A 25,234-nucleotide genomic window follows, 5' to 3' on the forward strand; every position below is an offset into this window, starting at 1 on the left:
GATAGCAGGCAGCAGCTGTGCTTGGACACCAGAAGGCTTTACCCCTTTGATCCCGGAGGGTGCCTGGCAAGCTGTCTGAGCCTTGAGGGGTCTCAGGGAGCAGGAGTAGCTGTATCCTGGCTGTGTGGGTGAAGGAGACAGGTCTGATCCCGGGGTGAAAGCCAGACCTGCCTCTGCACGCTGGCGAGGAGCTGCTCCCTGTGGGTGTAGCAGCGCTCCCTGCGTGTTTTGGCAAATGCTGCCACAAAGGAGCCGTGGGAGATCCCCGGGGGCGGGAGGACACAGCTCGAGTCTGCCAGCCAGAAGTAACAGCTTCAGCCAGCTACGAGCTCTCCATGCTGAGGGGCTTGGCTCTGGGGGCTGGACCCTCTGCGGGTAGCTGCCTCCCGGGTAGCTCTCGGTGGCCTCCAAGGGTCTTCGAGAGGACTGGGGGAGGAGAGCCGGGCACTGGCCGTAGCTGGCAGCAGCAGGGCATTGGGCAGGAGCTGGCAGCTCTGCAGGAGGCCACAGGACAGGCAGTGGGAAGAGCTTTCAAAGCCGCTTTGGTACATTAGGAGCCAACAAAGCGATGCTCCAGCGCAGCGCGGTCAAAGCAGTAGGGTAGGCGAGCTTCGGCCACCTCCCATCAGTACAAGAGGACACCCCGGGGCGAGGAGCAAGGACTGTGACGGAGAAGGCCACGTCCAACTGTGCCAAAGGCCTCCGGCTCCCCGGGGCTGCGGGCTCCCCACGCGGGGCAGGGGCAGTGGGGGGCTGCTGCTGCAGGACCCGCCCCTTCCTCCTGGAGGGACGCAAACTGACGAAGCCCTGCGTCACCGCCGGGCGTGGGGGCCAGGCACCCCTGCCGCTATCTGATGGTGCCCGTCAGCCCCTGGCCGCAGGCTGTTTCCAGTCCCCGCGTCCTGCATCCTGCTGACATACATCCCCAGGCAGTTCAAACAAGGGCGGTGTGTGTGTGTGACGCATGGTGGAGCTGGGCAGGACACGGGGACCGGCTGGGTGCCATCGCTCTGCTGGGGACGCGGGCGATGCCAGCGGGTGGTACCCACGGCCCGGCTGGTCACTGCAGGGATGCTCCAGCCGGGATCAGCGCAGCCTCCCCCGGGACTTGTCCCCAGCAGCCCCTGGGCCGGCGGGCATCCCTGCCCTGTGCCAGGCTGCTCTCTGCCACAAGGTTATCTCTGTGTTTGCGTTGGTAATTAACGCTAATTGCAGGGGGTTTATTGACTAACTAGGAGAGGTCCTTCCTGTTTTTTTTTTCTGGAGAAACTTTGAATGTAAACAGAGTGGAGATCTGAGCAGCTTTCCAGCGAAGTGGGGGGGGATAGAGGGGAGTCGGCAGTAAGATCTTTATGGTAGGAATCACCTGAGTTGGGCAAACAGTGATGCTGGTGAGCACCTGGCTATAAAGGGCAGCTCCTCTCCCAGCCCTGTGAGAAGCCCTTATTCCTCCTGATCTCCAGACAGCAGGTGAGGAAGGGGACCCTCCTGGAGTGGCTGCAGCTTCGAGATGCTCTGGGGTGGCTTGTGGGCGAGCAGGAGCAGGTCCCAGCCCCGGCAGCTCCCAGGGGAGCTGAGCGCTGCCCTTGCTGGATGGGGCTGGCTGCAGCGATGCAATTTTCAGCCCCTCATTGACTTTTGTTGCTGCTTCTTTGAGGGGAAGATGAGCTGAGTCTGCAAATCTGCCTCCGTGCCCGGGGATTAGCCCAGATAAAGGGGAACTGCGCTGATGTAGCTGATTTGCCTCCCTGGCCTGGATGTAGCAGTGCTACGAGCTCAGGGGGATGAAAACGATGCTGGGCAGGCAGTCCCTGCGGCCCTACCAGCCCCAGCCCTGCCTGTGCCATTGCTGCTGCTGCCTGATGCCAGGGCAGGGCTGGGGTCTCCCCACACATGTGCGTGGCAGCGCTCTCCCCGTGTCCCCGCAGAGCAGCTTGGCTCACCCAGACGCCTCCTGCCGAGGCTGGGACCTGTGGGGCTGGGGACCCCGAGTCGTGCCTGGGGGACGGGGTGCGGGCACGGGGCAGTGACCTGGGACAGGGAGGGGACAGGGAGGCGCAGACCCCAGTGCAGACCCCAGGGCCGGGTTCAGTCCATAGCAGGGTGGGTTTGCGCCCTCCAGGTGCAGGCGGCATCCCCTGTCCCCAAGGGACCTGGTGTGACCCTCCCGAGCTCTTGCAGGAGACACATCCAGGAGCGAGGAGGATGGTGGCAGCAGCCAGACTTGCCCTCCTGCTGCTGGGCTTCACAGGGCTCCTGTGGCCAGCCGGTGAGTCCCACAACTCGGGAGGCAGCCGCTTTTGCGGCGGGGCTGGGGGGGAGCCACGCTCCTCTCCGGCCAGCAACGCCGGCTGTCCCCCATCCCTCCCCGCGGCTGTCCCTCTGCAGGCGCCCGGTACATAGACTACTGCCCCGAGGGCTGGTCCTACTACAAACTCAGCTGCTTCAAGTACTTCCATCAGCCCCGCAGCTGGGACGAGGCTGAGGTAAGCCTGTTGGGGTACGCACAAGGCCGGGGACCCCCCCGTCTCCCCGGGGTGCCCCGGCACTGATGGCTCTCCCTGCAGAGGCAGTGCCAGGCCAGCCATGCCAGTGCCCACCTGGCCTGGGTGGAGGAGCCCCGGGAGGCGGCCACCCTGCGGAAGGTCATCTCTTACTACCAGCGCGTCCAGCCCGTCTGGCTCGGCCTCCGCTACGGGCATGAGGTGAAGCGGGGGGCTGCAGGGGGTGGCGGGGGGCCGGGGAGCAGCAGAGCCATGCCTCTGACCTCTTCTCCCTGCACAGAGCCGGGCCTGGCAGTGGGTGAGTGGGGACACGTACAGCGTCTCCAGTGGGCTGGACGGGAACGGTGCCCACGGGGGGACCTGCGGTGTGCTGACCCACCTCAGCGGTGAGTGTACAGACCCCGTGTCCGCCTCCAGGACTTGGTCTCGGCCGGCGGCTCCTCCTCCTCCGGGGCTGGTCCCCCCCCCCCGGGCAGCTGCGTTGGGCAGAGCTGGTGCCCCTGTCCTGGCTCTGGCCACCACCGACCCCCCGGCCCGTCTCTCCGGCAGGCTTCACCCTGTGGTCCAGCGCCGACTGCGCCCAGCGGCATCACTACATCTGCAAGTTCACCCCTTCACACTGAGCGCGGCCCCCAGGGGACTCCATGGAGGACCCCATGCCAGAGATGCTCCTGCCTTGCTACCTCTGCTCCTCTCTCCCCAACTCCTAAATATACATCTATAAAAATTCAAGCATGCAAGTGCTGTGTGAGTTTGGTGCTGGTGCAGAGCGCTGGTACGGTCCACCCGCAGACGTCTGGGTGAGGGAGCAGCAGGCGCTGCCGCAGCTGCCCGAGCTTCCCAGCTGCCAGGGGCTTCGGTGCTGCCGGCGGAGCCGTTTGGGGGTGAGTCCCCGGGAGCCGAGGGGCCAGCTGCTCTACCGGCTGGGTGCTTGTGCTTGCTCATCCCCAGCCCTCTGGTGTTACATGGGAGGGGTGGGGGGACAGGATGTCCCTGGGGTGCAGGTGGGGGGACAGGAGTGTCCCCAGGATGCAGGCATGGAGGAGAGCTGGGGCACAGATGTGGGTGGGGATGGGAGCTGTTGTGGGTGTGCGGGCGTGGGGACGGGTGCCCACCCAGGTGCAGATGGCTCCACAGGGGTCCCGGAGCTGCGATGCTGCCTCATGGCTGTGTTGACAGCAGCACCGGGACCAAAGGTCCCTTCTTGTGTCACCGCAGTGTTGCTACAGGCATCACGTGCCTGTTTGCTCTGCTGTTTTGAAGATGGCTCTGCCCCCACCCAGCTCACGGGTTTTTCCCCCCCTCCCAGAGCGGCAGCATGTGACAGAGGTGGACCGCGTCCTGGGCGGCACAGACGGTGCCGGCACCAAGCCACCCCTCTGCTCCCTCCCCGGGACCGCGGGGGCAGTCGGGGAGGCCACACAGCACCTCGCACGCCGCGCGGTGACCACAGCCGTGCCGGCAAGCCGCGGGCACCAGAGCCGCCACCACCCCAGGGAGCCGGGGCTGCGGGAGAGCCCGTCCTGCTGCTGGGCCATGGCTCCAGCCGAGCTCGTCCCCAGGTTTTGGGGCACAAGGCAGAGACGTCTTGCAGGTGTCCCCCTCCAAAGCCAGCGCTTGCTCCGCTGTCCCTGTCGCGTTGGCTGGCGTTTGGTGACCTTTGAGCGCTGGGGTCCAGCATGCTGATAAGGGCCGGGAGGGCTGTGCCGTGCTGCCCGCGCAGTTTATAAAAGCACCGTGCGAGGCCCATCCCGCTGTCTGTCCGTCCCACCGTCCGTCCCTCTGCGCAGCAGCCGGGGCAAAGATGCTGCGTTTGGTCGGCCGTGCTGCGTGCTGCTGGGGGACAAGGAGGGCGCTGCCAGGGCTGGAGCGGGCACCCTGGGGGGCCCAGCACCCCATGGCCATGCAGAGGGCATGGTGAGCACCCACGCGGATTGGGTGGGGTGGAGGCATTACCTGGGGGGGGGTCAGGGAGCTGGCAGTGCTCTTAAACCTTGCTGGGGAAGGGAACGTTCTCCCTCCTCCCTGCAGCAGGGAACAAGCAGGGATTTGGGGTGCTCATGGCCTGGGGTGTTTGGTGGTGGTATCTCCACGGGGCCACCACCTGTCCCCGAGGCTCGGGGCTGCCGCGGGACCGTCGTCGCTCCCTCTGCCCCGCAGCCTCTCCAGCGCTGCTGGGACGGGTACCTGGCCCAAGGACGTGGGCATCTTGGCGCTGGAGGTGTACTTCCCCGCCCAGTACGTGGAGCAGGAGGAGCTGGAGCGGTACGACGGTGTGGAAGCCGGCAAGTATACAAAGGGCTTGGGCCAGCAGCAGATGGGCTTCTGCGCCGCCCATGAGGACATCAACTCCCTGTGCCTGACGGTGGTGCAGCGGCTGGTGGAGCGCGGGCGCCTGTCCTGGGATGCCATCGGCCGCCTGGAGGTGGGCACAGAGACCGTCATTGACAAGTCCAAGGCTGTCAAGACCGTCCTCATGCAGCTCTTCCATGACTCGGGCAACACCGATGTGGAGGGCATCGACACCACCAACGCCTGCTATGGGGGCACGGCCTCGCTCTTCAATGCGGCCGCCTGGGTGGAGTCCAGTGCCTGGGACGGTGGGTGCAGGCAGGGACCGTGCCGTGGGGATGGGGGGGCTGGATGTGGGTGGGTGCTGTGGGATGGGGGAAGGAGGCAGGAGGTGGTCTGAAACCCAAAGGTGCTCCGGCAAGCCTCAAAGGGAGCTGCTGCCCCTTCAGACTCTCCATCACCCCGTTTCTCGTTTGCCTTGGCCGTCACGCCCAGCAGCATGGGGATGGGGATGTGTGAGGGCTGCGGGACAGAGGTTCTCACCTGCTGACGGCCCCACCGGGCCCCCATCCTCCCCCAGGTCGCTACGCCGTGGTGGTGTGTGGGGACATTGCCGTCTACGCCACGGGGAACGCGCGGCCCACGGGAGGTGCCGGTGCCATCGCCATGCTGGTGGGACCCAACGCCCCGCTGGTGCTGGAGAGAGGTCAGTGCCACGAGACCCCAGACTGATGGGTGCCATCCCTGGGGGTTCCCCCGGACAGAGCTGCTCAGCTCTGGCAGAACCGGCTCTGGATCCTGGCCGGCCGCATCCCTGCGGCACCTCAGAGTGACCCAGGGAGGCTGGTGGATGCCGGGGCTGGCACGGCAGGCAGCACCTGTGGGTGCTTGCCATCCACCTGGGACCCCCCTGGCACTCCCCAACAGCCAGCTCTCCCTGTGCCCCTAGGCCTGCGGGGAACCCACATGGAGCACGCCTACGACTTCTACAAGCCAGACCTGTCCTCCGAGTACCCGGTGGTGGACGGGCAGCTCTCCATCCAGTGCTACCTGCGGGCGCTGGACCGCTGCTATGCCGTGTACCGACGGAAGGCGGAGAGCCAGTGGCAGCAGGGTAAGCGGCGGCACCCCTGGGGTACCCGCACCCTCCCACCCGATGCTGATGACCCCCGTATTGCCTTCCAGCTGGCATCCAGCGGCCTTTCACCCTGGACGACTTCAAGTACATCATCTTCCACACGCCCTTCTGCAAGCTGGTGCAGAAGTCGGTGGGGCGGCTGCTGCTGAACGACTTCTTGGCAGCCCCCAATCCCGACACAGCCACCGGCCTCTACAAGGGGCTGCAGCCCTTTCGGTGGGTCTCCGCACCGTGTCCCCCGTCCCCCAGCCTGGCCAGGGACGTGTCGGTGCAGGGTTTGAGCCGGCCTCTCTCCGGGCAGTGGTGTGAAGCTGGAGGACACCTACACCAGCAAGGAGGTGGAGAAGGCGTTCCAGACAGCCAGCCAGGAGATCTTCAACCAGAAGACGAAGCCATCCCTGCTCCTCTCCTCCCGCAACGGCAATATGTACACACCGTCCATGTATGGCTGCCTGGCCTCCCTCCTGGCGCAGTGAGTCCCCCAAAAAGCTGGCTCAGGGTGCAGGGGAGGTTGTTTTGGGGAGGGCAGTCCCTGGCCTGGCTGGAGAGGCAGGCGCCTGCACTCACACACACCCCCCAGCAGAGACCTGACACTTTTGTTGCACGTAACCCTTGGCACAGATGTGTCCTGCTCCGTGCCGTCTCCTTGCCAGCCTTTTCATCCCAGCTCACTGGGATAAAGCCCTTCTGTCAGCACCGGGAGGATGAAAACCCCCTTGTTGTGCCCCGCAGAATGGCTGACCCTGCGGCGAAGGAGCTGTGGGAACGGCCAGGCACCGGGGCGGGGGGGAACGGGGACGAAAGCCTCCTCCTGGGGCTCCCTGACACCACCGCACTCCAGGGCTACGCACCCTCGGCAATGCGGCCCCGAGTCCCAGGACCCCCCTGCCTGCGAAGGAGGCAGGAGGCAGCCCCCCTATGCCACCCCCACAGCCCCTCAGCTCCCCCAGCCCCCAATCCCCTCTAATCCCCCGAACCCCTCACCACAGGTCCTCGGCACGGGACCTGTCCGGCTCCCGGATCGGCGCCTTCTCCTACGGCTCGGGGCTGGCCGCCAGCATGTTCTCCCTCCGCGTCTCGCAGGATGCAGCCCCGGGTGAGCCCGGCGGGAGAGGGGGGCCGGGAGGGGAGGGCGGCGTGGGGCCACGGGGCCGGGGCCACTGGCGGTGCCAGCTCATTTGGGGGGTCCCCGCTGCCAGGCTCGCCTCTGGACAAGCTCATCTCCAGCCTGGCCGACCTTCCGGCTCGCCTGGATGCCCGCAAGCGCGTGGCTCCGCAGGACTTCGCCGAGATCATGAAGCGGCGGGAGGAGACCCATCACTTGGGTGAGTGGAGGTGAGGGGATGCGACACCCCCCACCGGGACCCCACAGCTCCCCCTGAGCATCACTGCCCTCTCCCCGCAGCCGACCACGCTCCCCACGGCTCCCAGGCGGATCTCTTCCCCGGCACCTGGTACCTGACGCGGGTGGATGCCAAGTACCGCCGGGAATATGCCAGGAAGCCCGTCTAGGAGGGACCAGAGCGGTGAGCCCCGGGGAGGGGGATGCTCTTCTCCCTGCTGGCATCCCTGCTAACCCCCAAATCTGGGACTGGCCTCTGTGGGAAATCTCACCCTGGACGGCCGGGAAGCAGCTGGCAGCACCTTGGGCCCCGGAGCTGGTGGGCACAGCGCTGCAGTCTGCAAATACCGGGGCGGTGCGGGGGAATAAAGGTGCGGATGAGAGGGGCGGCAGCCTGGCTCTGGCTCCTGGTCACGACCGGTCCCCTTCTGCCCCAGAGCCCTTCTCTCAACCACCGCGGGGCTGGATTGCAGCTGGATCGTGACCCCTTGCGGGATTTATCCTGTGGGCACCCAGCGTGGCCACCTGCTCCGCTGGACACTTTTCTCAGTGCCCCTGTTTCCCTGGGATGGGAGCATGCCTCAATGTTTTGGGGGAGCCGAGCAAATCTCAGCTCCCCAGTCTCGGTTTCCAGTTTGGGGGTGATAAGATGCCATTTCCCCCACGATGTGGGCAAAGTGAAACATTCCCATGGGAAGACTGAGTGTGGCAATTCCGGGGGGGGGGGGGGGGGGGGGTGGGGGCAGGTGACACAGGGGCTCACGGGAGAACTCAGCCCCCCTTGGAGCACTGCCTGCTCCCTGGGCCGTGCCCCGGCACGGGACTGTGGCCGGACGGGACCTTGGCGGGGCCGCAGCAGCCGCACAGACCTTTGTGCCCTTGAGCAAACAGCAGCAGGGCTGGGGGGGCAGGAGGGACAGAACCTGCAGGAGCTTTGGGGTTGGGTACAAGGGGCCACACAGACAAGGCATCACACGTTCTCTCCTCCTGGACCCTTTATTGAGCACGGGGCCACCTCAAGCCCAGCGTGGGAGCCGGGGGTGGCCAGGTGCAATGCCTCCTCAGCTGGGGGGGGTGAGTCCAGGTGCTGCAGCTGTGGGGAGACTCCTTGCCGGCAGTTAGGGCTTACAGGTGGAGCTGGAAGACCTCCGTGACATGTGGTTTCAGCTCACCAAGGTTGGACAGGGGGGCTGAGAGCCCCACGACGCTCCACTGCTCCCCAGCCACTGTGCCGGAGCTGTGGTAGGACTGGAGCTGGATCCCCGCCTTCCCCAGCAGCCCTGGAGCAGAGGAGAGGGGTTAGGGGCTGCAAGCTGCCCCAGTGCCCAGCGGGTAACAGAGCTCTGCCCACCCCAACACCCCTCAATGGTCCACAATGTTGTTTCTTCCAAGTCCTTTTCTCCCCATTCCCCAAACCCCCCCATGCAACATCTGCCCCCTCCCCGCTGCAGCAGGGGCTCAGCTCTGGGGCAGATGTAGGGTCCCCCCCAGGCTGCCCCCGCTGCTCGAGGGCGACGCGGGGAGCTCACCGGCAAGCACGGGCAGCACGCTGGGCTCGGAGGCTTTGGCTCTGTAGATGAGGATTGGGCCGGCCAGCGGGGCCGGCTGCTTGAAGGTGGCCCCATTGATCTCCCGCAGCACTGGGGTGCTGCCCTGCACCGTCCCCGCTGCCCGGTGCGGGGTGCCCTGCAGGGTCACCTGCAGCAAGCCGGTGCTGCCGTCAGACTCGGGGATCACGTCACCGTGGGTGGTTGTGACCTGCCGGAGAGACGTGGCCTCTCAGCATCCAGGTCCTGCTCGTGGCAGGGCGTGGGGAAGGGATGTCCTCAGAGGCCAGCCCAGGGGATGCCCCCCCCAGCCTGAGAGGTGCGTTAGCAGCCCCGCGGGGCAAACCCAGGCTCACGCTGCTTGGCAGGGAAGGACAGGGTCTGGGTGCGCCAGGCTGACGTATGGAGCCCCAGGTGTTCACGCACCTTCAGCCCAGCCTCCTGGGCCAGCAGCAGGGCATTCACCAGGGTCACCTCCTTCTGCGCCCCTCCAGCCAGCATGCCCGCAGCCACGGCAGGCGTCAGGTAGCTCCCAGCCTCCTGCAAGGGCGTCCCTGGGGTGCAGGGAGGAGGTGGATGGGCCGGCAGCAGAGAGGCCAACCCCACGCTGGAGCAGCCAGCCAGGGGTTGGTCCTTCCACCCACTCATTCATACACCCATCCCTACTCCCATCTTCCCACCCATCTGTACCCCCCCCACCCCTATCCTCCCACCATCCTCTCACCATCCCACCACCCTCCTCGTCCATCCCTTTTCCTGGTCACCTGCCCACCCATCCTCCTATCCCTCCTCCCATCTGCCCAGCCCAGTGGGTCCCCGTGCACCCCGCTGTGCTGCCCACCCATCGGGGTCCCTGCGCCCAGGCATGGGGTGCAGCCTGGCCGGCTCACCTAGGGTGCAGACCTGCACGCTGCCCTGTGCTTGCTTGCCCACAGTGTGCAACACCGTGCCCAGGGCCCTGGCCAGGGCGATCCAGGGCTTGGTCTGGGGTGCAAAAGCCTTGCTGAGAGCCTGCCCGTTGACCTGTGAAGAAGAGTGGGGTGAGCGACAGGAATCCACCAGCGAGCACCAGGGCTGCTCCCAATGCACCCATGTTTTACAGACAGGGAAACTGAGGCACGGAGGTCAGGTGCCCAGTGTGGGGACTCACTATTCCAGCCAGCCCCTTCCCCATGGCCATATCCACGATCTGCATGGCGATCTCCTTGCCGCAGCGGCTCTGCGCTTCCTGCGTGCTGGCACCCAGATGCGGGCAGCAGATGACATTGGGGTGGTTCACCAGGTCGCGGTCCTTCGGTGGCTCCTGCCGACACAGCCCCGTCCCACTGTCAGCCCCCAGCACCCGCCTGGGAGCCCAGGTGTGGGGACATTTACACCCTCTTCTCTTGCAAGGAGGGGAGCTGGGGAGGGCTATCCCCGGCTCTGTGGGGTTTGTCGGGCTGCTCTGGCCTGGCTTGAGCAAAGTTAAGGTGATGCTGAGCTAAAGCCAAGCTCAGGGGGTCCCCGTGGCCCCGCTCACCTGTGTGAAGACATCGAGGGCAGCCCCGCCACACTGCCCTGACTGCAGTGCCCGCAGCAGCGCACCTTCATCCACGATGCCGCCGCGGGCGCAGTTCACCACCTGCACGCCACGGCGGCACTTGGCGAAGGTGCTGTCGTTCAGGAGTCCTGCAGAGAGAGGGAGCACTGTGGGCGGTGGGGGACTGCCCTGGCTCCCCCCAATCCCCCTTGCACTAGTGCCTGCCCCGTACCCGTGGTGGAGGGCAGCAGTGGTGTGTGCACCGTGATGAAGTCGCAGCGGGGCCAGATCTGCTCCAGCGGCAGCTGCTCCACGCCGAAGGCGGCCGAGGCTTCAGGGGTGATGATGGGGTCATAGCCTATGGTCTGAGGCAGAGCGGGTGCTTGCTCCTGCAGCCTGGCATGGTGCTCATGGCCGGGCCAGGGGGGTCCATGCTCCCCATTGCTCCTCCCTGCCCCGGCTCCTTACCTTCATGCCAAAAGCCTGCATGCGGGTGGCCACCTCCCTGCCGATGCGCCCCAGCCCCAGCACACCCAGTGTCTTCCCGTTCAGCTCCATGCCCATGTACTAGGGTGCAAAGTGGAGAGTTAGCGAGTGCACCCCACCCACCACCCCATCCTGCTCAGGGTGCTGTGCCCACCTCCTACCTTCTTACGGTCCCACTTGCCCTCCTTCATGGAGGCAGCTGCCTGCGGGATCTGCCTGAAAGGGGAGGCTGCGGTCAGCGTGGGATCAGGGGGCTGTGGGGCAGACATCCATTCCCTCCCCATCCTGCTCCGCACTCACCTGGCCAAGCACAGGATCATCCCACAGGTGAGCTCGGCGGCGCTGAGGCTGTTCCCAGTGGGCGTGCTGGGGATGGAGAGTGGTGTCACTGGTGTGTCACCCCCAGGCTGATGGGGGTCTGCACCCCGTGAGGATGGAGAACCTCAGCGTGGTGCCATGGGGTGCCGTGGGTGGGGAGGGCACCCTGTGGAAGCCTCCCCTGTCCCCCAGGAGTGCAGGCAAGGATGCGCCCGTGCTCCTGCTCTTACTTCATGACCAGGACACCCTTCCTGGTGGCCGCCTCCACGTCCACATTGTCCACGCCGGTGCCCGCTCTGCCCACCACCTGCAGCCTCTCCGCTGCCTCCAGCACGTCGGCCGTGACTTTGGTGGCCGAGCGGACGATGAGCCCGTCGCAGTCCTGGGGGATACGCACACCGCGGGTGAGACCGGGGCCGGGACCAGGGTCGGGGCTGGCGATCCCGGGGTGGTCCCGGGGGGAAGGAAGGCGGGGGGTAGGGGGGCAGGTTGGCGGACAGCCGCTGCCGGGGGCTGGGATGCACCGTGCGAAACCGGCCGGGCTCTTGCATCAGACGGGAGGCGGGGACCGGCCCCGCTGGCCGAGGGGGGTCCGCTGCCACCCGGGACAGCCGGTCCCCAGTTGCACGCACCCACGCACCCACCCACCCACCCACCCGTGAGCGCAGCCCGGCCGCACCGCGCCCACCCGGATCTCCCGCAGCAGCTCCTCCTTGCTCAGGCCGGGCTTCTCCTGCACCCGGAGGCCGCCGGCCTGCAGGATCTCCCGGCAGCAGGGGTCCAGGCTGTCGCTGATCAGCACTTTCTGCAGCTTCCCCAGGGCCATGGCGGGCGACGGGACGGGACGGGACCGGGGTGCCGGCTCTCTCCGCACGCCACCGGGAGGCTGCTGCCGCCCGCCCGCCGAGCTAAAAGGGCTGCGAGCGGGGCACGTTTTTCGGGCTCATTGGGTCCCGTCTCCATAATCCCACCTCCTTCCCTTCCCCTCCCCGCCCCAGCCCGCCCGGGTCCCCCCCCGCCCCGGGAGGGAGGGAGGAGGCGGAGGGGAGCGGGGCCGGGGCCGTGCCCCCCCCCAGCAGCCCCAGAGCAAGGGGTGCCCCGGCAGGAGCCCGCTGCCCCCAGGCCGGGGAGCCACGAAGCCGAGGGGAACGGGGGGCGGCGTGTCCCCGCGCCCGCGAACAGCGGCCGTGCCTCAGTTTCCCTGCCCCGCACATCACAGCACAGCGAGGCAGGAGGGGAACGGTGGTGGCAGCCACGGTGGTGTGGGTGGCTCCCCGCAAAGCTGGGGGTGCTGCCGACAGGAGAGTAGCCTAGCTCCCAGCCTACGGCAAGCCCGGCCACGTCCCCCCGGCTCACCCAGGAATGGGGGTTCCCCAGGCCCTGTAGCCTGGAGGTGAGGCAGTAACATGGCCCCTGCCTGCCCCCGGCATTGCACCCACCGTTGAGCAATGGCCCCAATAAGGGGCCAGGGGCACTGGGCCAGCCCTGGCCACCAGCTTCCAATGACGTGGGCTGCATGGGAGCCGCCCAGCAAACGCCCTCCGTGGGGCAAGAGCCCCATGTCCATGTCCAGTGACCTCGTGGGGGAAAGTGCTGGCCCTTGAGAAGGGGCAGCGTGGGGACCCCACGGGACTGGGCATGGCCCAGCGTGGTGGATGGCAAGGTACGGAGGATGTCCGCTTTCTTATGGGGCCAAAACCTCACAGTGCAGCTGGACCAGACAGACCCCGGGTCCTGCCCAGGGGGGGCCAGGATCTGGCCCTTCCTTGCCTACTGTTTTCCAGCAGCACGGCTGGAACTAGGGTGGCCCCAGAAGCTCTTAAACCCAGCAGGGCCCAGGTGATGGACCAGCACCGCTGAGGTGTGAGAGCCCAGCGCTACGTACATCCTGGCACTGCGTACACCCCAGTGCTATGTACACCTTGGCACTACCTATACCCCAGTGCTACGTACACCGCAGCTACAGCCAGGGAACAACCGTGACGCCAGAGGGGAGGAAAGTCCAGGGCAGCCAACACATGGCAAAAGATGGGGTCAAGGGCAGCAGCTGGAGAAATCTGCAGCAGGGTCCCGAAATGGCCCCTTGGTGGGGCTGTGTGACCCAGGGACAGATGACAGGGCTCCCTCTCCACAGACTCGCGTGGCATGGGCTGGGGACACCCACGCTGCAGGACATGCTGTGGCTGGGACACAGCCCCACAGCCCTGTCGGCCTTTGGCATAGCCCCACTGCCAGCCCTGGCCTCTGTTAACCATTAAGACCTTGCCCGAGGTGCCTGCTGACCTGGCTTCTCAGCGCCCTGCTCCCCGTGCCAGCGCTGCCTGCCTTTGCCCAGCGCCTCCATATGTCTCCGTGGCCCCTCTCCCACGCAGCGCCTGTGGCCCGCTTGTGCGGAGGCCACGTGTGGCCAAGCCACCACCGCCGCCTCATATTTACTGGCTTTTCCCGGCCGGCTGGTGCCCTCTCCTGGGGAGCAGCACTGGAGGCACAGCCCCCCCCCCTGCCCCGGCACCCTGGCACCCTGTCCCTCGTGGGGAGCTCAAAGCTGGCAGGGCCAGGGGGATGGGTGCCTGGGAGGACATGGGCTGTGGTGGCAGATGAACCACCAGGATGGAGTCTGGGGGTTATGGGGATGTGGCAACCTGCTGCTGAGTGGGGTCCTGGATGGGCTCTGCTTGCGGGCAGGTGTAGGGGCCACGGGGGACAGCTGGCCAAGGGGCCGTGGGGGCAGGATGGAGGAGAGTGTTGGGGGAGGTGGTCCCTGCAGAGGGGTTGGGATCGTGGGAGAGGGCAGGGACAGCGCTGGGGTTGGGGTGTCAAGCAGGGAAAGGAATTAGGGGGGGTCAAAGGGGACTGAGGTTATTAGGGTCAGGATAGTAGGTGGCAAAGGAGAGGCAAGGGTGAGGGAGCTGAGGGTATTAAGTTGGGCTGGGGGGGTGTTAAAGGAGGGTTGGGGTGATGGTGGGATCAAGGGGGATTGAGGGTGACAGGGGTGTCCCAGTGAAGGACTGGGAAATCATGGAAGATTAGAGAGCAAGTGAGGGTGTTGTGGGGCTGGAAGGGTACCTGGGGGCCTCATGGGGCTCTGGGGGTGACAAGGGGGATCGGGCGTGTCAGGTTGGGATGGAGGCATCCAAGGAAGACCAGGGTGGAAGGGGATGACAAGGACTGGGGGTAACTGGGCTGTCAGGATGGATGGTTGGGCATGCCATGGAGGGTCTTGGCTAATTGGGAGCCTTTTGGGGTGATTGGGAGGTTGTGGGAAGCATTGGGGGGGGGGGGGCAGGGAGGGATCAGCGATTGTTCTTGGGGGACTGAAGGGTGGGGAAGGATTTGGGCTCAGCCCAGAAGGCCTTGGGAGAGTGGAGGGTTGGGGCGGGGGGTGGCTGTGTCAGCGGGGGCTGGCTGCACTGGGGACAGTAAGGGGGGCGGAGAGAGGGAGTGACGGGGGGCAGAGGGAGCGAGCAGGGAGGGGATGGAGGGAGCGATGGAGCGAGGAAGGAGGGATGCAGGGTCAGAGGGAGGGATGGAGGGAGGGAAGGAAGGATGGAGGGAGGCAGGGATGGGTGAAGGATGGAGGGAGGCAGGGAGGAGGAGGAGGAGGGGACGCAGCGGCGGGCGGAGCCGGTCGGTGCCGCAGAGCCGCCTCCCCGGCGCACGCTGGGGCGGCCCGGCAGCGCCTGCGGAGCCCCGCCGGCTCGGCCCGGTGCCGCCGGTGCCCGGCCCGGTGCCGCCCGGCGCGGTGCGGCGCGGCGGTGCCCGGCGGGGCAGGATGCGAGCCCCGCGGCGGAGGTGAGGAGCGTGTCCGTGCGCGCGTGTGTCATCCGTGGGTGCATGTGTCCGTGGGTGATGCGGGTCGGGATGTCCGTGTGCCTTGGGCACCCGTAGGGGCTGCGTGTGCTCGGGACGCCCGTGGGGGCTGCGTGTGCCCACGCTGGGCTGTGGTGATGCCGCGGCGGGTTGAGGCCCAGGTACCAACCAGCATCGGTGTCACTGGGATGCAGGTGTGCTCCCTCAGGGCTGTGCGGGGCCAGGCACTGCCTGTCCCAAACCCCGTTCCCCTTGGGCCATGGGTGTCCCCTGCCTGCCGCTGGGGTCCCACGGGTCGGTGCTGCCGGTGGGGCTGTGGGACACCCCACTTCCAGCCGGGCTGTGGCTCTCTGGGCCCTGTGCGGGGCAAGTCCAGGAGCCCTGCTGGGCACCCAGGCAAGGGGTTTGGGGGAGCTGCCAGTGTGCAGGAAGGGAACAGGGACCCCTCGTCCAGCATTGGGAGCACACGGGTGTTCGCTGCCCTGTGCCGTGAGGACCTGAGGGTGCTGGGGCAGCACCCGCCGTGCCAAGCAGGAGAGCAGGGGCTGTAAGGTCCTGAGAGGATGGCCTGGCGCTGGCACCAGCACTGGGCTCTCCTCGCAGCACTGGGCAGGTGGGGTTTGCTGGGAGGTGCTGAGCCAAGGGTGGCCCTGCGAGAAGGGCTGTGGTTCAGGGTGCCGGTGCCAGCGCAGGGAGCTTGGCTTGCCCCATCTCCCCAGCCCCGTTTGCATCCTCCCTGCTCTTCCCTTGGCCCTGCCCATCCCCAATTCCAGCCTGAGCTACCGGCCAGACCATTTGGCCCGGCACCCAGCCAGGGCTGCCGGGCCCTGGGAGCTGTGCCGGCTGCCACGCGTGCGGTGCAGCGCTGGGAGGTGTTCTCGCCAGGAGTGTGGGTAACGCTGGTCCCCAGCTCCCTCCATCCTGCTGTGCTCAATGGAGACCTTGTTGCCGTGCTCTGTGTGCGGGCTGTCGGTGGGCAGCTGTGCTGTGTGCCGTGTGCCGCGCACACACGCCCAGGCGCACAGGCGGCCGCCCGTGGTCGTGGCTGGCTGTCCCCGGCTCCACCTCCCCCGTGGCAGCACTCAGCCCCTGCTGAACCATTTGTGCCGACGAGTCAGCGGGGAGCTGGGCTGTGCCACGCTCGTCATCCTGGCCCCGGCACTGAGCCGCCACACTCGCCCTGGCCTTGCCCGGCCCTTGCCACGGCCGCTCTGCCAGTCCGGAGACAGTCGCTGGCGCCTGGAGTGGCTGTGGCTGAACACAGGGCTGGGGGCTGCCGTCCATCCCTCCGTCCATCCCTCTGTCCATCTGTCTGTTCGCGGGAGGTGATCCGGCAGCAGGAGGAGGTGAGTTGCGGTCGGTGCGCTGAGCCGTGCCGGGCATTTTGGGGATGCTGTCCCGTGGCCATGGGAGCCACCCCTGCGCTCTCCCCTCTCCCTGGTGGCACCCTGTAGTACTGGTGCCGGCAAGCAGCCACGGTGGCCCTGGTGTGATGCCATGGAGATGCTGTGAGTCAGCGGGTGCTCTGAGTCAGGGCTGCGTTGCACCCCTCGTGCCAGGGCTTGAAGGTACGTCAGGGGTGGGAAGTGCTGCCCGGTGGGTGGGGGGCTCTGGGGCTGTGCCCCGCTCCGGCTCCGTGCTGTGCCGGCGGCTCTGCTCCACGCCCCGGCATGAAAGGGCTCTTGTCCTCCTGCAGCCCCAGCAGCACCGCGGCAGCCTTCCCTTCGCAGCAAACAAATTCCCAGTGTTGGACACACGGACAGGGAGGGGGGAGCCCCCGTTCAGCCCAGCTGGCCATGGCCGTGGCAGAGCCCGGGACTCCTGCCGGCCCAGCGTCCCTGTGGCCCAGCATGGGGCTTCCAGTCTTGGGGTTGGGGGTGCTGGCTGAGCAGCCAGCCTGCAGGAAAGCGGGTGCTCTGCTTGCTCAATCCAGAGCCCCCGGCCAGCCGCCCCAGGCTGACCCTGCTTCTGGGTGGCCCTGAGGAGCCCCCACAGCACTGGAGCCACAGGGGCTGGCCACCCTCCTGTCTGGGTATCACCCCTCCGAGCATTGCATCTCCTCGGGTGCTGTGCTTCCTCTGGTATTGCACCCCCAGGTATCACACGCCCTTGGCTATTGTACTGCGTCTCCGTGGGTATTGTGCCTCTGGGTATCATGCCTCTTCCATAGCAGGTGTTTGGCTGCCATGCCTCCTTGGTTGTTGTGCCTCTGGGTATTATGCTTCTGGATGTCATGCCTCCTTGGTTGTTGTGTCACTGGGTATTGTGCCTCTTTGGATGTTTTGCCTCCTGGGATATCATGCCTTGGGATATCATGCTGCTGGGTACTGTGCTTCCTTGAGTAATGTGCATCCTTGTGCATCTTGAGTCTGGGTATCATGGCTCCTCGGATGTTTGGCCTTTTGGTATCACACATCTGGGTGTCATGCCTCCTGGGTATCCGTCCTCCTGCAGCATCATGCTTCCAGAGATCATGCTTCTTGGATATTGTGCCTCTGGGTATCGGGTCTCTTTGGATGTCATGCCTTTGGGGATTGTATTGTACTTCTGGGTGTTGTGCTTCCTTGGATGTCGTGCCTCCAGGTACCATGCCTCTGGGTATCATGCCTCTGGGTACCGTGCCTCCGGGTATCGTGCTGGTTATGGTGCCTGGCAGGGCGCAGGGCCATGCCTGGCCAGTGCTGGTGTGTTTGAAGCCATCGTGCCTCAGCTTCCCCTTGTAGCAGGTTGTTGGTGCAGGGGCTGTGACACCCCGCGGCTGCCTCCCCCTGCTTCCTCCCAGGCTGGCAGTGCTGTGTCCCCTGCCCATGAGGTGCCCGTGTGATGTCCCCAGCTTGGGGGCACGGTCCCACGGCCCCCGCCATGGCCTGTGCTGTAGGGACCTGCTGGCCCTGCCCGGCCACTGAGGCTCAGGATCACGCACGTGGGCAGGGCACTGTGCCCATCGCGGTGCTGGGGGCCAGTCCCCACCACCCTGCTCGTGGGACCCCGCCATAAAGCTGCCACACTAGGATTAGAAAAGAAATACTCTGTTTTGGTTTTTTTAAGGAAAAAAATCCGGATTTTTTTTTTTTTTATCTGTGAGTTGTTTTTTTTTTTCTCTTTCTTTTAAATCATGAAATGACTCACTCTTCTCTGCTGAAAATAAACCTGATTGCAGCTGCGGTGGTGAGCTGTGATAGCACGGAGGCTGGGGGCCCCTTGGAGAGCGGCCGGGGCCAGCCCTGCCATAGGCAGCCCCTGCTCGCTGCCAGCACCCAGACCCCCTCCCCAGGCCCACGGGGGGCTGCTGCGGGGGCTCAGGTGGCCCTGCCAGGGCTGCTAATGGGGCTAAAGTGCCTCTAAGGGGGCACCGCCATCTGCGTGGCCCCCGGGGCCTCGTGTCTTTGCACTTAGAGCAGATGCTTCCCGGCTGCCGGAACACGCACGGGCACCCTTGCGTGTTCACAGACTCCCATGTGCGCTTGTGCGTGCACGCACGAAGGTGCACAACCCCCCCCCATGCACCTCCATGGATGTACAGGGGTTTTTCCTTGCCTGGAGTTCACCCCCCTACACCCCGGGCAGGCTTTTGCGTGATGGTTTGATGTCAGGAGCTCGCCCTGCCGCCCTCCCAGTGCCGTGACAGCCGCCCACGGCCCCCCTGGGGTGGGAGAGAGGCAGCAGCCGCCGTGCAGAGGCTTTGGTGCCACCCCCCCACCGACCCCCTGACCCCCCTGGCGCAGCAGCTGGGTGGTGCACCGGGGCCCTGGGGGCTGGACCCCCGATGCCTCGCGTGACACGGCCATGTGCTCCTCTCCGCAGGGACCCCTGCAGCGGCGACGGGCCGGCCGTGCTCCCCGGAGCCAGCTGCATGGCGGGTAAGACACCCCGAGACCCCCCCCCATACCCTGCATGCACCGGCCCCGTGCCCGGCCGAGGGTGATGTGATGGTGCTGAGTGCCCCGGCAGTGCACATCGCCCCAGGGGACGGCCCGGGGCTTGCTGGGCCCCAAGGCATCCCGGTGTCCGTCCCGGTGGCATCTTGTGGGCAGGTGGCATGCGGAGCAGCCGTGTTGCTCGTCTGACTGCCGCTCGTCCTTGCTCTCTCCCAGCTTCCCAAGATGGGCCGTGGGGTGAGGGCGATGAGGACCCTGCGCCGGCTGAGCTGGGAGGGTCCCACGGCCCCCCGAGTGCTCAGCCCCAACCTGGCCCCTTGGTGCAAACGTGTCTCCTCCGGGACCTGGAGATGGGTCCCCTCGCCCAGACGCAGACCCTGCGGGACTTCGAGCAGGTGAGACCACGGGGTGCCGGAACCCCGCCATGGCACCGCTGGGACACCCCCAGCGCCGCCGGCTGCTTGCAGGATACATGCCGGATCCCCTGGGTGCACCAGTGGGGTGCTGAGGGCAGGAGGGGGACGTGGGGCAGGTGGCGGTGGGATGGGGAGAGGGGTCTCAGCGCCCACCCCGGTGCCGCGCTCCCCCTCGCCGCCCTCCTGGCTGAGGCGCGTGGGGGCCGCCGGGGCTCAGGTTTCACCACCCGCCTGTTCCCGCCGTCCCGCTCCGGCGATTCCTCAAATAGCTCCGGGAGGGGAAAAAAAAAAAAGGAGAGGGGCCGCGGCGGGGACGGCGACGGGAGCTGCAGGCGGGCAGGGACCCTGGGCCGTGTCCCCGGCGGCGCCATGTGAGGGGTGCCGGGATGCCCCCCCCATGGAGCGCCGGCCATGGCTAACGGGTACCGCACGATCTCGCAGCACCTCAACGACCTCAAGAAAGAGAATTTCAGCCTTAAGCTGCGCATCTACTTTCTGGAGGAGCGCGTCCAACAGAAGGGCGAGGACAGCCGGGACGATGTCTACCGGCGGGTGAGCGCCGTGGGGGACAGGGATGGGTGCCCAACAGGGGGTTTCCCTCCCAGTGCCCCCTCTTTGCCAGGAGGAGATTGGGGTCAGGGGAGTGCAGTCGGTGGGGATGCCAGGGAGGGCATTGGGCACGGCACCGGGGCTGGGGGAGCTGCTGCGCGGAGTTTGCCCCTTGCTGCCTTTGACAGGAGCAGGGAGGACGGGGAGGGTGTCCTCAGCCCGGTGGGGTACCCAGGGTGGGCGGCAGTGCCAGTTTGGGTGCAGAAGGACAGCCGGAGGGGGTACACCCCATCCCAGCACCTGTGGGTTAAAATACCACCCGTGCTACTCGGTGCCAGGAGCACCCAGAGCCCTGCCATGGGGCAGGGGACCCCCATGCCACCTCCAATGCATTCCCATGGGCAGTGGTGCTGGGGGGGGTCTGGGCAGGCTTGGGGGGTTCTCCGGCCCCACAGAGGGGTGGCTGGGGACCATCCTACCTGCCTCCCTCCCACCCTGCAGAACATTGAGCTGAAGGTGGAGGTGGAGAGCCTGAAGCGGGAACTGCAGGAGAAGCAACAAGCCCTGGACAACACATGGTGAGTGGGGCCAGCAGAGCCCCGGGACGGACACGGTACCCACGCGCCGTCTGCGGTGCTTGCGTGGGCATGGGGGACAGGGGGTAGCTGCCTGCACCCTGCCCACAGCAGGCAGCAGAGAGGTTTGCAATAGGGCTGGAGGGGTTTGCAATGGAGCCGGGCACCCGCGGGGCTCCTCTTACAGCCCCGGCGCCAGCCAAAAATAAAGGGCAGCACCTGTTTGGCAGGGGAGGGCAGCGCCGTGCCCGGGGGCTGCAGCGCGGGGTGTCCCAGGCAGGGGTCCGGGGGCACGGCAGACGGGGAGCTCTTGGTTTTGAGAGTGTGCGTGGATGGCTTCGGTGGTTGGGAGCCCCAAGTGTGATCTGGTGCCACCGGAGGAGCCGTGTCCCCAGGGCAGCGGTGCCGGGAGGTTATAGTGCACCCTGCTCAGGCGTCCTGCAGCACCCACAGCATGGGGCGAGCTGGGCTGGGGGCACCTGGCGTGGCACAGCTCGCCCAGCCCAGCCAGTTTGGGGTGGGGGCTCCTGCAAGAGGAGGCCACTCTATGCCACGCTGTGTCCTGCCATGCACACTGAGCCGTGCCAAGCCATGCCACGCTGTGCTGTGCCACGTTGTGCCATGCCATACCATAGTGTGCCGTGCCATACCATAGTGTGCTGTGCCATACCGTGCAGCGCCATGCCTTGTCATGTTGTGAAGTGCCATGCCATGCCATGCCATGCTGTGCCATACTGTGCTGTGCCATACCATAGCATGTTGTGCCATGCCATACTGTGCTGTGCCGTTCATACCGCACCGTACTGTGTCATGTCATGCCGCGCCATGCCATGCCGTGCCTGGCAGGGTGGCTGCGGAGAACCAGACGACTCGCAGCCAGGCAGCACTCCGGCAGCAGTATGAGGAGCGGCAGCGGGAGTCGGAGCACGTCTATGAGCTGCTGGAGAACAAGATCCAGCTCCTGCAGGAGGTGAGCGGGGGGGCGGTGAGGACCAGCGAGGGGCCGGGAGCCAGTGCCTGGGGGCTCATCCTGCTGCCACACAGGAGGCCAGGCTGGCGCGGAGCGAGGCCGAACAGGCCACGGCACTGGCCAGAGCTGAGGCGGAGCGGTGCCAGGAGCTGGTGGGGAAGCTGAAAGAGGCTGCGAGGATGAAGGAGGAGGGCAGGAGCGATGACGGCTGCAGCGCCATGGCCCAGAGGTGGGTGCCCAGGACTCTTGTGCTGCCAGCCCATGGCCCGTGCCCGTCTTGGGAACCAACAAGGGGCTGGTGCTGTGCAGGGCCTGGGGACTGTGGGCATCTAGGGGAGCCAAGCTGTGGGAAAGGGGAGAGGACTGTGCTGAGTGTCCCCTATGCTTCCCTCCCTCTCAGGAGGATCGAAGAGCTGACCCGAGAGCTGGCTGCCAGCAACCGGCTTGTGGAAATGCTGTCAGCTGAGAAGCGTGACCTGCAGCAGCGCCTGGAGGAGCCCCCATCTGTGGAGGGGCAGGTGGGTGGGCAAGCGCGGAGGGGACACCAGTCCGGTACCCCAGGGAGGAGAATGCCCACCCAGGGCTTGGCCAGTGGTTGCTGTCCCCATCCCTTCCTGGGGCTGTGGCCAGGGCTGTGCCACGTCCAGCCCAGCAGTGTCGGGTGTTTGCATGGCTGTGCCGCAGTGCTGGGAGCGGCAGGAGGGCCAGGAGGACCTGGTGCGCGGTGTCAGGACACAGGCCACCAGCCTCCATGGTCTTTTTGCTGGTGTCGGCACCGCTTGTGCCCGGCTGCTGTTTAAATCCCAGCTCTTAAAATACCCCTGGCAGCCTGGCACAGTGCCAGGCGGGATTTTGGGGCTGTGAGGGATCAGAGCAGCGTGTTCCTGGCAGCCGCACAGCTCTGGCCATGCTGTCCCCAGCAGCCACGGGCCATCAGAGTGTGAACTGCCCGTGCGGTGGTCCTGCCAGGGGACACCGGTGTGTGCCCACTGGGTGGCATGGGATGCTGTGCATGGTGCACGGGTGCTGGTGGCCTTGTGCTGTGGGCACGTCATGCCCTGGCGCTGCACGCTGGGGCTGGGCACTGGGAACGGCCATGGGCACTGGCGTCGGGACTGGGACGTGGCACCGGCAACAAGCACTGGGGGGGGGCGCCGACACTGGGGCTGGGCACTGGCATTGGGGCTGGGCCCCCGGCACTGGCCCTGAACTGTCGCGGTCACGGTCACGGCCACGGTCACTGTCGCCGCCCCGGCACTGCGCTGTGCCGGTCCCGCGTGTGCCGGGGAGGACCGCGGGCAGCCACTGCGCATGCGCGACTCCCGGGTGGTGTGACTACAAATCCCATCAGGCGCCGCGGCCGCCGCGCAGGCGTGGGGGGCTGCTGTGTGCCGCCATCTTGAAATCTGAGCCACAAGCCGGGCGCCGCCGTGGCAGGAGCATCCTCGGTGGCAGCGGGGGGAGGCGGAGCGGCGGGGCCTGGGGGGCAGGGGGGCAGCCCGCGGTGAGGGGCAGCCCCGGGGAAGGGGGGCAGTGAGGAGAGGGGGCAGCTTCGGGGCGAGGGGGGGGGCGGGTTGCTGTGAGGAGAGGGGGGCAGTCAGGACAGGGGGGCAGCCCTGGTGTGGCTGGGCTGAGATGTGAAGGTGATGTTGTAGGGTGGGATGTTTCTGTAGCACCAGGAGTCCCGGCGTGTCATCCCCTCAAAAAGGGGGGGATTGATGGGGTGAGAAGTGCTGGTGGGCTCAGGGCTTGAGGGAGGGAGAGAGGATGAAGGAAACCTGCCGGATCTGCGCCAGGGAGCTGTGTGGCAACCAGCGGCGATGGATCTTCCACACAGCGGCCAAGCTGAACCTCCAGGTGCTGCTTTCCCACGTCCTGGGCAGGGAGCTGTGCCGGGATGGCAAATCCGAGTTCGCTTGCAGCAAGTGTGCCTTCATGCTGGACCGCATCTACAGGTTCGACACCGTCATCGCGCGCATCGAAGCCCTCTCCATCGAGCGCCTGCAGAAACTGCTGCTGGAGAAAGACCGCCTCAAGTTCTGCATCGCAAGCATGTACCGCAGGAACAACGAAGACTCTAGCGTAGACGACAGAGCTGGGGAAGGGACTGTGGACCTTTCTAATCTGCCTGATGTACGGTACGCTGCCCTCCTTCAGGAGGACTTTGCTTATTCTGGGTATGAATATTGGATGGATCAAGAAGAGCACAGCTTGGAGCCGCACAGCTGCCATGCTTCAGAGGGAGCGAGTAACCGTCCGCGGCGCTGCCGTGGCTGTGCCGCGCTGCGGGTGGCCGATGCCGACTATGAAGCGATTTGCAAAGTGCCGCGAAAGGTGGCCAGGAGCATCTCTTGCGGGCTTTCCAGCCGGTGGTCAGCCAGCATGGGCAATGAGGAGTCATCTGTGTGCGACGTGGCGGAGTCTGCCAGCGCCAGAGGGCCTGCGGATCGGGAAAGCATGGAGGAAGGCACACCTGCGTCCTCTGTTGAGTCCCTGGACACGACTGTGGAGGCGAGCGCTCCGCAGCAGAAGGACGAAGATGCAGATAAGGGGGTGAAAGGGAATGGGAAATGTGACGATTTCTCAGATGACCGCATGACCCCAAACTCTTCACTGAGTGGGAACAGGCTGGAGCTGGCCCTCAGCTTGATCAAGGCTTTGGACTACAAACCCCTTCAGAGCCCCCGAGGCAGCAGGCTCCCTATTCCTGTGAAGTCCAGCTTGCCCCCTCCCAAGCTCAGCCGTGACTTGGCAGATGGCAGTGCTTCTGCTGGCTTAGTGTGTGCCGGTTCTGCCTTCCTGAACGCAGACAGAAAATCCTTTTCCAGAGCTCCTTTGGGTCTTGCCCTGGAGATTTCTGAACTGCAGGAGCTGTGGGACGACCTCTGTGAGGATTATATGCCGCTGCGGGTACAGGTAGAGGTCATTGTGCTGCTGTTCAATTGAGCAGCGTCTCTGCCACCAGACGCTGAGCCCACTAGGGATTCCTCTGTGCTGAGATAATACAGATAGCCACGTGTCACTGAGCCCGGGGCTAAGAATAGGCAGCTCGGTCCTTTTTAGGTGTGCTGCCGCTGTCCTCTGTTATCTTCCTGTTGTCTGTTTCTTCCTTGTGTTCTGGGAAATTAACCTCCCTTCCTTCCATCAGCTCTCCCTGTCAGTGCAGCCTGCTAGGCGGGTCTAAGCTCTCTGCATGCTTTGTCATTTTTCTGCTGACAAAACACCAGTTTCACTTCAGCTTTCTCTTCAGGAAGTCTGTGTGACTTTTACCCACAACCCAAGGGAGTGTTTTAAGCTTCTGGGCATGTGTTTTCCAGCAAATGTGTTTTCTTTGTGCCTGGGTAATGTTTCAGCCCCTGCCTCTGCAGATCAGGCCTCCAACCTGCCTAACGCGCAGATCGGCGCAGGGATCTGTGGCGCATGCCCTGAGGAAAAGGTGTTTTCCTTGCAGGTGGATTTGCGCCAGAGGATGACTTTAGGGTTGTTATTCTAGATAATTGGTTTATTTTCTGATCCTTTGAAAAGATTCATCAATTAAAGGCAGGTGTTGCTGAGGGGTGATAAAAGCTTCTCCTTTCGCGGGACTTCCTGGTGCTGTTATCTGCCTCCATGGTAGTCCTTGCGTGGCTCCGGGTTGCCTCTGTTTTGCTGGCTTTAATGAAATCTTCATTAGTATGCAGTCAAAAAGCTGAACTTGTAACTCCTTTACCACTTTCCTTAATGAATAGAAGGCCTCAGTCAGCTTCAATTCTGGAATATCCATGTCAGCCTAATTGCATTCCCATTAGCAGCCTTAGTGCTGTCTAATGCTCTAGGTAGCCTGGGGGATTAGAAGAATGCTTGTTTCTTACTATGGCAACAGTGGCTGTGCTGAATTACACTTCCTATTC

General features: G+C 65.4%; 4 protein-coding genes across 7 annotated transcripts in view; 3 read left to right on the forward strand and 1 right to left on the reverse strand.

Moving 5' to 3' along the window:
* Positions 1–1,307: 1,307 nt before the first annotated feature.
* Positions 1,308–3,236, forward strand: REG4 (regenerating family member 4). Its single transcript, XM_075759074.1, has 6 exons — positions 1,308–1,470; positions 2,182–2,269; positions 2,389–2,486; positions 2,568–2,705; positions 2,785–2,890; positions 3,054–3,236. Exons 2-6 carry the CDS (start codon positions 2,206–2,208, stop codon positions 3,125–3,127), a joined length of 480 nt encoding a protein of 159 aa, XP_075615189.1. The 5' UTR covers positions 1,308–1,470; positions 2,182–2,205; the 3' UTR covers positions 3,128–3,236.
* Positions 3,237–4,247: 1,011 nt separating this feature from the next.
* Positions 4,248–7,668, forward strand: HMGCS2 (3-hydroxy-3-methylglutaryl-CoA synthase 2). Of its 2 annotated transcripts, none has more exons than XM_075760239.1 (9): positions 4,248–4,421; positions 4,620–5,104; positions 5,377–5,502; positions 5,746–5,910; positions 5,982–6,150; positions 6,236–6,406; positions 6,924–7,030; positions 7,134–7,259; positions 7,340–7,668. In XM_075760239.1, exons 1-9 carry the CDS (start codon positions 4,309–4,311, stop codon positions 7,444–7,446), a joined length of 1,569 nt encoding a protein of 522 aa, XP_075616354.1. In that variant the 5' UTR covers positions 4,248–4,308; the 3' UTR covers positions 7,447–7,668. The 2 variants fall into 2 exon arrangements, with proteins under 2 accessions (XP_075616354.1, XP_075616355.1); XM_075760240.1 differs by having other exon boundaries at positions 4,665–5,104.
* A 585-nt stretch (positions 7,669–8,253) lies between these two features.
* PHGDH (phosphoglycerate dehydrogenase) lies at positions 8,254–12,121 on the reverse strand. The gene is made up of 12 exons (XM_075760238.1): positions 11,835–12,121; positions 11,377–11,528; positions 11,129–11,194; positions 10,990–11,044; positions 10,811–10,909; positions 10,575–10,707; positions 10,343–10,491; positions 9,974–10,126; positions 9,714–9,846; positions 9,250–9,377; positions 8,806–9,034; positions 8,254–8,556 (listed from the first exon to the last, which is right to left on the reverse strand). The coding sequence occupies exons 1-12, from the start codon at positions 11,970–11,972 to the stop codon at positions 8,402–8,404; spliced, it is 1,590 nt and encodes a 529-aa protein (XP_075616353.1). The 5' UTR covers positions 11,973–12,121; the 3' UTR covers positions 8,254–8,401.
* A 2,667-nt stretch (positions 12,122–14,788) lies between these two features.
* Positions 14,789–25,234, forward strand: part of PDE4DIP (phosphodiesterase 4D interacting protein) — a 34,550-nt gene continuing 24,104 nt past the window's right edge. For 2 of the 3 annotated variants that reach the window (XM_075760241.1, XM_075760242.1), the window contains exon 1: positions 23,104–24,260. In XM_075760241.1, the coding sequence (XP_075616356.1) occupies positions 23,112–24,260 (1,149 nt within the window). In that variant the 5' untranslated portion in view covers positions 23,104–23,111. Of the gene's footprint in view, positions 14,939–18,760; positions 18,817–19,050; positions 19,230–19,691; positions 19,803–20,300; positions 20,378–21,220; positions 21,345–21,418; positions 21,574–21,744; positions 21,863–23,103; positions 24,261–25,234 lie in introns of those variants that run through there. The other variant, XM_075760243.1, reaches the window with a different exon arrangement.

This window comes from Balearica regulorum, chromosome 8, assembly GCF_011004875.1.
Source record: "Balearica regulorum gibbericeps isolate bBalReg1 chromosome 8, bBalReg1.pri, whole genome shotgun sequence".
NCBI lineage: Eukaryota > Metazoa > Chordata > Aves > Gruiformes > Gruidae > Balearica > Balearica regulorum.